The sequence below is a fragment of the Durio zibethinus genome, chromosome 4, assembly GCF_047325235.1.
Source record: "Durio zibethinus cultivar Kanyao isolate XHJ-2024 chromosome 4, ASM4732523v1, whole genome shotgun sequence".
NCBI lineage: Eukaryota > Viridiplantae > Streptophyta > Magnoliopsida > Malvales > Malvaceae > Durio > Durio zibethinus.
The window spans coordinates 33,529,686-33,541,157 of NC_143165.1; the positions used below are offsets into that span (position 1 = coordinate 33,529,686).

The window sequence follows — 11,472 nt, forward strand, 5'->3', positions numbered from 1 at the left end:
TTCATGGTTTGTATACATGCTTAATCATACAACCGTGGGAGAAAGAATTTGGCATTGTACTGAAATACCTGTGCACCAGGTTAATAACACTTGAAGGATTACTCCAGCATTTGACAACCAAACTACAAACACTGAATTTTTCTTTATCATCCTTCATAGCAATCTTGGAAAATTTTTTGTTTTTTTTTTGGTTCAAGGGAGGGTATAGTCTTTACAAAGGGAAAAGAGAAAGGAGATCTTAGCTTGAAATCAAGACTTCTATATCCTCGTAAAGCTTCCTTAAACACTAGACTAGGAGGTGGAGAACAACATTTGTGAATAGAAGATTCACATATTATATTGCAGTAGGAAAAAAGGTTCAATAACTCTACTGCTCGTCCCATTCATCATTCTTGAATGATACAAGAGTGTCAACCTTGTGTATCTGCATAACCCCAACAGACGGAATCAAAACAAAATTTTGCCCTCAATTCTCTAAACGTAACTTGATTTGCTTTTGCAACATTACCTTGGTATCAAAGGAATGCAACTTAACCATTTGAGGATTTGCAATCAACTTGGGGTCACTCTCAATCCAAGTAAATGGTACTGCAATGTCTTTATCAGTGTATGCCAATACATCAAACACACCTGGAAGAACAAGCAATACAAGTGGGAGAGAGTGGAAGACATGTTTTGAGGAAGAAGATGAACAAATGCTTTTAATCAGATATCTCTCTTACATGGTTCATCAAGGCATGGCAAGTACGTAATACTCGAGGCAATCTGTCTCATGATTGCCTGTATTTCTCGCATGATTTCCTTGTCACTCTTTTCCCTCGACACACTGCAATCAAAGACACAAAGGAGGAACCAATGACAATCAATCTCTGAGATTCAACACAAAAACCGGACCGTTAAGAACATCTGTCAAGTAAAAATGATCATCAAATATTACCCTTTCTCAACAACCTCAGTGTCAGTCTCAATGCTAAAATTCCACCTCTCCAAGACCTCATTGGTTGCCTTGCTCATGATAACCAACACAACCCTCTGTAGCTTCCCAGCTTCCAGCCATTCTTTCCCAACAATTTCAGAATCAAATTAAGTCATCAACAATTTCTTTTTCACAATGTCAGAAATGATTAATATGGATTTAAATGGCAAAGATTTACCAGAAAGTTGAGCTGTTAGGTTGGTAATGAAGGATTTAACACCTTCATCTTGAGTAAGCAACATTGGAAGCCCATATTTCTTCACTTTCACAAAACTTTCTTCTGGATAAACTCCTCGATTGTACAGAATGCTAAACAAAACAATTTTTTTTTATGAAAAATCAATAAGAAAACAAGGAAAAGAAACCCAGAAATAATCATCCACTCATCTTTACCTATTCGCCGCATATCCTGAAAGAAAACAAAAAGAATAAATCAGACAAAATTTCTCAAAAACCGCACAAATCCCATAAAAGGTAAAAGAAAAAAAAATTATGCTGCGAAATCACATACCAAAAAACTCGCTTACGATTGCCGCTGAGCCTCGAAGAGTGATTATATCTTTGGCAACTGTTCTTGACGCCATTGGATTTCTTTTACAACCAAATTTTCTATTGTATTCGAAGGGAAGGCTAACCAAAAACAAAAGAAACAAAAGAATTGTAATTGGTAAAAAATCAGGGGAAATTGAAAGTGGAATTGGGGATTAAGGAAGTAGAAAATCAGGGTTTGGATTAGATGAAGAGGAATATGGGGTGATGAGTTTTCAAGAAATATGGGTAGAAAAGAATGAATCGAAAGGACAGAAAAAAGCAGAGTAACGGCTAGTTTCTTGATGTCCGTCTTGGAGCCAACGGTAACTTTTAAATTGCGCCTTTAACGGTAAGAAAGTGGGTCCGCTTTTCTTTTTTTTTTTAAGTACGAAACGTGCGGCCACGTAGGATAAGTAGAAAGGGCAGGAGGGCTACTTTTGGAGCTTTTTCCCTTGCTGAGGCACTTCAAGATATTATTTCACTGACCGAAGTACTTAAAATTTTTTCCAAACAGCAGGTTATGTTGAACAGTAGGATTCCATATTAGTATAATAATTCTAAGTCATCTTCTTTCTCCATCTTCTCCATCTCCTTTTTCTTCCTAAATCTGTAACTATCGTATTTCCATCTCAATTTTTTTTCAAACAAAAAAAATTCTTGGTAAAGTTTTCATGAATTAATAAAAAGAATTCATATTCTTTTTTCAATTTCTTTTTTTTTTACAAAAAATAAAAACCCATGATTGTCGTCATGAAGATCCATCAACTTTAACTAAGCTAGTAAACATGGGATATGGCAGTGATTATTTTTTCTTAATACTTGATGCTACTAAAATTTGAACTCTAATTAATAAAATTAAGAGTCAAATAATTTATTAATAATCACGTGATTTATTTTTTTTATTTCCCTTTTCTCATGAATAATTTAGAACTTGAATTGTGCCTTACCGACATAACTTTCAATTGAATTCATGAGCAGGGTGTTAGAATTATGATAATTTTGAAACCCAAATCTAAAACAATCAAGTTAATGAAAGTATAATTAAATAATTAATCAATAATATAAAAAATAATGATTTAATAAGATTCAATCCAATTAACCTATATTTACAGATAAAAAAAAAAGATCAACTAAGTGTAAAAAATTATAAACATAAACAAATCAATCAATCACTCACTCTTAAATAATATTTGTCATAACATCTAGATCTGTAGACTTATTGTTAGATATAATTTAAAAAGTCATCACTAATTTTTTTTGTATAGGTGCGATTAGTCAATTAACTGAATCTTTACCATTTTAAAGAGAATTTTTAAATTTAACTCAAGTATCTTTAAAAGGTAGATTCAATATCCACGAAATCAAAACTAAGTCTTGAAGTACGATTATATATAAGAAAAATTATAATACCATCACAAGGCCCATCAAAGGTTGGTGTTAACTTGATTTCATATTATCCATTAAGTCTTAAAAATTTTATTAGATAGTTAATTTTTGAGAATTATTCTTAATAGATTCTAATACTTTTGATAGAAAATTAAAAAAATTTTCTCACTTCTGAAGTATACAAAAAAATTATTATTTCTGTTGTAAAGGTTTTATAGTCATATTAATTAACATTTATTTAATGAAATTGTAGAAAAATTTAAATTCCAAGGAAAAAAGTTTTCCTAAAAATTTTTTATTTTATTTTAGAAAAAATTAATGCTTTATTTAAGAAAAATTGATATTTTAACTTTTTCTCAAAATATTTTTTCAAATATTTTTTTATTTAAGAAAAATTGATACTTCAACTTTTCCTCAAAATAATTTTTGAAATATTTTTTATTTAAGAAAAATTAATATTTTAACTTTTCCATAAAACATTTTTTTGAAATAATTTTTTATTTAAGAAAAATTGTTACTTCAACTTTTCCTTAAAACATTTTTACTTCAACTTTTCCTCAAAACATTTTTTTCAATATTTTTTTTATTTAAGGAAAATTGAAACTTCAACTTTTCCTTAAAACATTTTTCTGAAATAATTTTTTTATTTGTGAAAAATTGATACTTCAATTTTTTCTCAAAACATATTTTTGAAATATTTTTTAGTAAGAAAAATTGTTATTTTAACTTTTCTTTACAATATATTTTTTAAATATTTTAATTTATTTTTTCTAAAAAAATTCACTCAAAAATAATAATAATAAAAATAACAAGAAGAAAAAAAATACCGAAAACATCATGGCTCGACTTGACAGCTTGCAAGGTGCGATTGCATGCACAGAGACGACTCATATGTTTGGTGGCTAGGCTTAGTGGCTTAACAAGGGAAATGGGTCACACACGAATTGGATCTTCCATGGACAAACACACATATCCTTGAAACGGGTAAAAAAGAAACCAGATTTTTCTTACCCAAAAATGTTGTCATTTTACAGATAATATAAAAGCCAAAAAAATTATCATTCTTCCATCATTTTTTTTCATTTTTGCTTCTCTTTCTTCCTTTTGATTCTTTCATTCTCTCTCTAAAAATTTTTCAAAAAATAAAAAAAATCAAGAACATCAGTAAGTTTCCAGACTCTAACGCTAAAGCTTCAATAGGCTGCCATTTGTCGTCACTGTAAACTGTCCATAAATGATCAAAAAACCATAAAATTTCCTAAAATCAATCCTTTCAGCCTTTTTTTTTTCATTTATAAAATTAGTTTCATTCAAAAACGTCCAAAATGGCCTAGATATGTTAAAGCTAGTGTAATTTCCACCACATTTGCAATCTTTTCCACCATCCGATTAAAGTGATCCTTCGATATATTATTCATCTTCCCTTGCTTCATGTTTCCATCATTTTAGATCTCACAAAGCCTAATGGTCGTCGTGAACCGCTTACACTACCATTATCAACAGAGGCACATCTACCATTCTTTTACTTTCTGCCTTTTTACCGAATCTTACTACAACTCCAAAATCCAAAATTCAACCATAATCTTCCTCTTCTTTTCTTTAAACCAAACACCAAAATAACATAAAAAAACTTAAAGTAAAATGAACACTACTAATAGGGCTATCTTTATAAATTTTTATTCTTTGATTTTGTGTTGTTGCTAATTTTGCTTCTGGGTATTGTGGTTGGCTTGTTATCTGACTGTGTCTGCCCTATAAATGGAATATGTATTTTGGAAAATACAAGATATTTCTGTGTTGGATTTCTATTGATTATGTTGGGCTTCGAATTTTCTGGGTTAAAAGTTTTCTGTGTTTGAGTTTGTAATTAAAGATTGGATCTATTTTTTATTTGCAGGGTCCATGGCTTCAAGTTGTGTCTATTGGCTGAGCTTGTGGTAGGTGTGGGTTATTTAGTAAGGGTGTAGTAATGATGGACTTTTGTGACAGTGTTTATGTATAAGTTGTGTTTCTGCTGTGTGTAGGTGTGTGTTTCTAAAGGTTTAGGGATTAAGTAGTTAGAATTGTTTACGGAATTACGGTCTGGATTGGTGGTGCATTTTCTGAAAGTCAAATAGAGGGAGGTTAGTGATGATAATGACGATAAATGGTTTTTGATACTGAGTATGGTTAAGTTACCATGGTTAAAGTTGGGGATTGAGAAATGCCTTTTCTATGTAATTATTGGTGCTTAAATAAGCACCAAGTCTCCATAGAATTCAAGATCAAAATGCCATTTGGTTGATTTTTCATCCTTTATCTTCTTTAATTTCAATTTTAATCTCAACAAACTTATCTTTTAATTCCAATTCAAATTCAAACATAATAATCTATCTCCTGAAATAAAAGTAAAACAAACAATTAAAAAATAGTAAAAGGGCTGATTTTGGGTTTAAAATCCAAAGCAAGCCTAAAACTCAAATGATAAATTCAAAACCAAATGGGCTAAGCCTAAAGCCCAACTCAAACTAACTCAAGACTTGAGAATAGTTCAAATAATCCAAAATAAAATAGGGTGTTTACAATTGCTTTTCTTTGCATAGTTTTTGTGAAACAAAAATTATACAAAAACATAGACACTCAAAATGTCCGAGCCTGGTTTCACAAGGACTATAAAATCTTGAAACTTTAAAAATTCACAATTTGAAGTATTCAAGCACTTCACAAATTAACAATTCGCAATGCAAGTTGAAACTCAAAGATTCACAATTTAAGTTCCAAGAATCATAATTTTGAAATTCAAAGACTCGGAAGGTTTAAAGATTCGTCAAAATTTAGATTCACAAAACTTTTAGGTTTGCAAAAATTTCAACTTCGTAAGAATTTCAGATTCTTAAAAATTTAAAATTCATAAGAATTCATATTTTCAATTTCGTAAGAATTTTTCAACTTCGCATGATTTTTAAAATTCACAAGAATTTAAAGATTTGCCAGAATTTTTTTAATTTGCAAGAATTTTCAAATTTGAGAGATTCACCTCCAAATTTTAGTTTAGGGATTCACATCAAAATTTCAAATCTCACATCGAACATTCAAAGATTCATATTCAAAATTTTTAGAGATTCACACCCAAAACTCTAAAAGTTTCAAGGTTCACATCCAAAATTCAAATATTCACATTAAAAAAACTTTAGTGTTTCACATCTAATATTGTAAAGATTCTCATTCGAAAAACTTTTAGGGATTCACAACCAAAATTTTAAAAATTCTCATTTGAAAAAACTTTAGTGTTTCACATTCAATATTTTAAATGTTTTCATTCAAAAATTTTAGGGTTTCATCCAAAACTTCAAAGATTCTGATTTAAAAACTTTGAGAATTCGCATTAAAAATTTTTCAAGATTCTTATTTAAAATTCAAAGATTCTTTTTTAAAAATTTTTAGAGATTATGCCTAGAAGTCTTACAAATCATTCTCAACATTGAAAATACTCCTTCAAAAGGTTTCATAACTTTAAATTTTGGAATGTGTTCCTCGTAAAAAATTATCATCATGAAAATTTTCTCATTTGAGGATCAAAAGTTCAAAATTTTCCAACCAAAGTCAAAATTTTGTATGATAATGATGTAAATACTTTCTCAATGATGCAAATGCAATAATCTAGATTCTTACCATAATGTAGATGCCATACTCTAAACCATGATTCAAATGTGCATTATATGATACAAATACATGACCAAATCATGATACAAATGCAATTATCAAAACAAAGATTTAAATATTCATCGAATTATATACATGTATTGTTCAAACAACAACATAATGTCACTAAAATCAATACTATGAAATTCTAATTGGTTGTGGTAATAAGATTCTCAAGACTCTACCATCTCATATTTTCTTTTTATCTTCCCAACACTAACAATTTCAGAATCAATTCACAAATTTCATCAACTAATCCATGTTATTTTCAGCATTTGGTCACAATTCACAAATTATATTGGCTAACACCTCATCATATTCACCACTTGGGTACCATATTTGCCTTTTCAAATTTTCTTTTCAAGCTCCTTTCATTTTTTTTCTTTTTTTTTGCCCCTATCATTTTGGATTTCTTTTCAAATGAATGCATAAATCTCTTTCCTCTTAGAATTCTTTTTCTGTAAGTTAAACTTACTTATCAAGTATCTCTTTTCTTTTAGAATTATTTTTCTATAAGTTTTCTTTTTCATTAAGCAATATTTAGTCAATTTCAAACAAATTTGTTATGGGATTTGAGTCACTATTCCTAATAATCTTCACCTTGACTCAAATTCAGTCAATCATTAGTTTTCATGCTATACATACTTGGCTCTACCTGCAATGGAAGTTTCACAATCATCTTCTCTTTTGTATCTTTACACTTCATGCAAATCAATCTTCAATCCTTAAAATATGAACTCAAACTCTTCTCTTGAATCAAGCTCTTTTACGCTCATCTCTTTCTATGCCTCAAACCATGCTTTGATACCACTTATTGGAATCAGCACAGTTCTGATACTACTTGTTAGGTAAAAAATTCTAATCCAATCATACCAGTGAAAGCATAATCAAATAATCAATCAATTACACAAGAAACAATAATTTAACGTAGTTTGGTCCAATTAACCTACGCCCACAAATGATAAACAAGATCCGCTAGTTGTAGAAAATTACAAACATATATCAAATTAATCTCACTTAACAATTAATACCCTAGACCCTTTCAATCTTCTCTAGTCTTATAGAATATTCTTAACCCAAACAAATATATACCTATGTGCACCCATGCACTATACTTATGTGGACCTTTTCAGTCTCTTTTAATCCACTCACAAACATATAAATATACACACTTGTAAGACATCAATCTCCAATACTTTCATGGGGTATCTATCTCATAAAAACCCTATAACTCTCTTACATTTTTTTCTCATACCAACCTTATAAAGATTTCACATATTTATAAGCATATAAACTTGCCTATTAAAACTATCTTTCCTCTTAAAATTCTTATTCTGTAAGTCAAACTTGTCGATCAAGAATCCATTTTCTCTTAGAACTCTTCTTTTGCAAGTCTTCTTATTTATCAAGCAATATCTAACCAATTTCAAATAAATCTATTATAAAATTTGAGTAATTATTCCCAACACTTATGACAAACCTTCAACAAGGGTTGTCTTGCAAACATAGCTAGCGAGGCAGGATCAATGGCTTCTTGATGCCTTAAGTATAAAATTTTAGTAATTGCAAAATAAATTATATTCCACTTGATATAATTGCTAGGTTAGTTGATACTGAAATCTGGTAAATTGTGCGTAGCTGAAGATAGAGAGAATTGGAGTGTTGGACAAAGGCAGCTTGTTTGCCTAAGGTGCTCCTCAAGAAAATGAGGATATTGGTGAGCATTACAAGTTAGAACCACTAGCTAATCCTTGACAATTCCTTTCAATTGCATATGCTCCCACCAGGCAGGGTCAAAACTTTAAACCATAGCGGACATTGCTGCTAATTATCATTCTACAAGCAGGAAAGTTTACATTAGCCTTTAGTAAAGATATATCTAGGTATGACCAGGGAAACTCAAATATAAGAAAACAGCTGCTGTGGCAGACCATATATGTTAGTTGAGTAACATATCTTCCTTTCATGTCTCACATAAATTGATCTAAACTTTCTTCAATGAACAAAGCTAATTTTCGTCCTAATGTTTTGCCTCGACAATGTACATAGATATAGCGTGCGGTGTCTCTATTTGTGTTTTCCTTATTGCAGAGTTGGTAGGAACAAGTTTTGCAAGCTAAAACTGCTAAATGTAGCACCCAGTTTTGCAATGTAGCACCCGTGTTCCAACATCATGGAAGAGACCGGATTTTCAGACCCTTACCACCGCTGACATACCGAGAAATCATTGACTTCATTGACTTTACTGAGTCAGAGGCCCTAAGCTAAGGAGCCCTCCAAAAACAGGTGCTTGCCGCTGTTTGCAACGACCACACGGAATTCTTTTGTAAAAGGCGAAAGAACAATTCCCTTTGCTGGTATTGCGGCTGCGTGGTTAATCAATCGTTCGCTTGTTGCATTTTATGGAAGTTCTCACGCTATTAGCTCTCTTAACTTCTCGAACCAAAGTTTTAGTGCGTGGACTCCTTTGGTGTTAATAACATATGCACTACAAAACATTTTTTTATTAATTTTAAAACAAAATTAAGAAAATAAAATATAAGGTAAATAATTTTTTAAAAGAAATAGATAAAGCAAATAAAATTTTTCATTTTATTTTATATTTAAACTCTTTTAATACATTGGTTCTTTTTTTTTTTTTTGGAGTTTGATTTTGTATTAAAATAGATTTCCTTTTAAAATTTAGTTTTTATATTATTAAAAAGGAAAACCAAGAGGGGAAGAGATAGATTAAAAAATCAGAAATTTGTTTTTAAACAATCAGAAAACAAAGGTAAAAAGAAAAAAAAAAAAATAATAATGATCAGCATTTTTTGGGCATTGCAGTCTTTCCATATATCAATGCACCCAAGACACCAAAAAATTTTAAAGCTAATTATTCGTAATTTTAACTGATTCCTTGATTAGGCATCATCTTCCTCGTGAATTGTGTCCCCGGTTGCCTGCTGAAACATAACACCAGTAATGGGGTAATAATTTACCTTCAAGATTTTAATGTTCATCAGACTACAAGCGTTTGTTTTCAATCTTTTGAATCATTCATATTTCATACTTCTCCTATTCATATGTTGATGCTACAAAAGTTGCAGAGTTAAAGGCATTCACATTTCCTCCAAGATATTGGACTAGGATCAAGGGTAAACATAAAGTAGCTTCCTGGGTGAATGGCTAACCTTGATTGGCTCATCTGAACCAGGATAATTAGTCAAGAACTGGAAGAGGTCCAGTCCAGGATGGTAAAAGAGGACGATATCATTTGGTTCAGCTGAGACTTATAGATCTGCCATTTACGCCGAATACAACCAGCTATTTTCGCTACACTTACTGCTCCTTGAATAATAAGAGATAGCAAGGAAATTTTTAGCCATTTATCCAGTCACTTCTTTTGCATTCAGCAAACCTGAAGTTTAAATTTCAACATTTAAAACCTTTGCTCCTATCCCTAGACTACGACCTCTAAAAAAAATTCTAGCCGTAAATCCTGCTGTGTATAAGGCTATCAAAGCAAAATATGTTAAAAAACGGAGAAATGAATTCTGACAATTTTATTATTCAAGAAGGATATCTCAACAACTTGTCAATCACAATACAATTGTCTCATGCCCTTTCCTCAGAGAAACAATATCATTGTCCAACTTTCTCCAATTCAATATATCTCATAGCCAAAAAAACATTCTCAACCTACAAGGTGAACGAATTCAGCATTTGCTTTAATTTGGATCAGAGTAGAAGTTATTGATGGATGGCATAATCTGAGGCTGCCTCTTCCGGACAAACTTCCTGAGAGTCTACGTACTGCATATCTCTCACCTACTTCAAAGCTCTCAAGAATTCCAGCAGCCCTGTTCTCTTTGGTTACCCTGAATCAGATTCAAAAACGTTACATTGATCTCAATTCCTGCATTTAACTTGAATCTTACATCTAACTTGAGCTAAAAAGAAGTACCAACAAATTACTGAATAATGAAATAGAAAATGATGCAAATCTGTTGAGAACAAAGATATATATACACCTAACTTCATGATTCGTGGAGATATTCCTCACCAAGTAAATATTGATTTGATTTGATTTTTCAGATCAGAATTGTAAAAGGAAGGAACAGATATTGATATTCGATTCTAAGCTGAGCCTTTACATCAAATGAATAAGGTAAAAAGTACCAGACTTTGGGAGTTTTGACGCTAAGTTGGGGCAGCAAGGTCGCATTCGAATTCTGACATCAAATTAGCATATCAGCATGAACATTACAACAACAAAAAAAAAAATTGGGCAGCTTTATAATTTTCCAATAGGAGATTATCAGATTATAGCATGAAGAAGATCATCACGGAAGTGTTTGTTTACGGAGAAGCAATGATATGAGCGTTGCTGGAATGGTATAAATAAAATAAGTCGATGGGGCCAGCCAGGAAAAAGTTTTCTGGTGGTGGGGGTTTTCCAATAGGGCTTCAAATGGAACAATGACAATCTACTGCTACTTCTAGATTACTTGTATGTACTAGCTAATCATAATTAAATGCCAATGATTCCAGCCCCAACAAAATTGAGGCACAACCAGTTAACCTCAGGACAGAGATCCCCAAAGAAATCGAACCCTTACATTCTAGTTGTTTACGAAGGAAAAACCCCTAAACAAAAAGTAAAAGAATATAGAAGTATCCATGCTCCTCATTGTCCATTTAATAAGATTTCCTTGACAAAAAACATTAATAAACCTCGTAAGTGTTTTTCTCCCTGTTGGATCTATCGTTTTCAAGGAACCCTCTTAGCAACAAACAAAAAAAAAATAAATCAAATTGTCTGTCTTCATCTACTTAATTTAAAATAAGAACAGCATTTTTAAAAGACAAGAAAAAAGGTTTATACTATCATAACAAAAGAGACGAGAAAACATGCT

The 11,472-nt window shown here is 31.2% G+C and overlaps 1 protein-coding gene, 1 long non-coding RNA gene and 1 other non-coding gene across 4 annotated transcripts; all 3 read right to left on the bottom strand.

The window, feature by feature from the left end:
* Nucleotides 1–35: 35 nt before the first annotated feature.
* Nucleotides 36–1,777, bottom strand: LOC111287369 (mitotic spindle checkpoint protein MAD2-like). Its single transcript, XM_022877889.2, has 7 exons — nucleotides 1,488–1,777; nucleotides 1,370–1,385; nucleotides 1,155–1,285; nucleotides 938–1,058; nucleotides 723–826; nucleotides 509–630; nucleotides 36–424 (listed from the first exon to the last, which is right to left on the bottom strand). The coding sequence occupies exons 1-7, from the start codon at nucleotides 1,558–1,560 to the stop codon at nucleotides 368–370; spliced, it is 624 nt and encodes a 207-aa protein (XP_022733624.1). The 5' UTR covers nucleotides 1,561–1,777; the 3' UTR covers nucleotides 36–367.
* A 7,051-nt stretch (nucleotides 1,778–8,828) lies between these two features.
* On the bottom strand, nucleotides 8,829–8,945 carry LOC149519346 (U5 spliceosomal RNA). The gene has a single exon (XR_016341964.1). It is a non-coding gene; the product is annotated as a U5 spliceosomal RNA (small nuclear RNA).
* A 1,008-nt stretch (nucleotides 8,946–9,953) lies between these two features.
* On the bottom strand, nucleotides 9,954–11,087 carry LOC149519347 (uncharacterized). Of its 2 annotated transcripts, none has more exons than XR_016341283.1 (2): nucleotides 10,736–11,087; nucleotides 9,954–10,434 (listed from the first exon to the last, which is right to left on the bottom strand). It is a non-coding gene; the product is annotated as an uncharacterized LOC149519347 (long non-coding RNA). The 2 variants fall into 2 exon arrangements; XR_016341282.1 differs by having other exon boundaries at nucleotides 9,962–10,434; nucleotides 10,741–11,083.
* Between the last annotated feature and the right edge of the window lie 385 nt (nucleotides 11,088–11,472).

What these genes read in the sequence shown, in the direction of transcription:
- LOC111287369 (XM_022877889.2), bottom strand. Translation starts at nt 1,560, where the DNA reads ATGGCGTCAAGAACAGTTGCCAAAGATATAATCACTCTTCGAGGCTCA. An exon ending in CCTAACAGCTCAACTTTCTG is followed by an intron (nt 1,059 to 1,154) that starts GTAAATCTTTGC and finishes TTGTTGGGAAAG; the next exon opens with AATGGCTGGAAGCTGGGAAG. An exon ending in GCCATGCCTTGATGAACCAT is followed by an intron (nt 631 to 722) that starts GTAAGAGAGATA and finishes TTGTTCTTCCAG; the next exon opens with GTGTGTTTGATGTATTGGCA.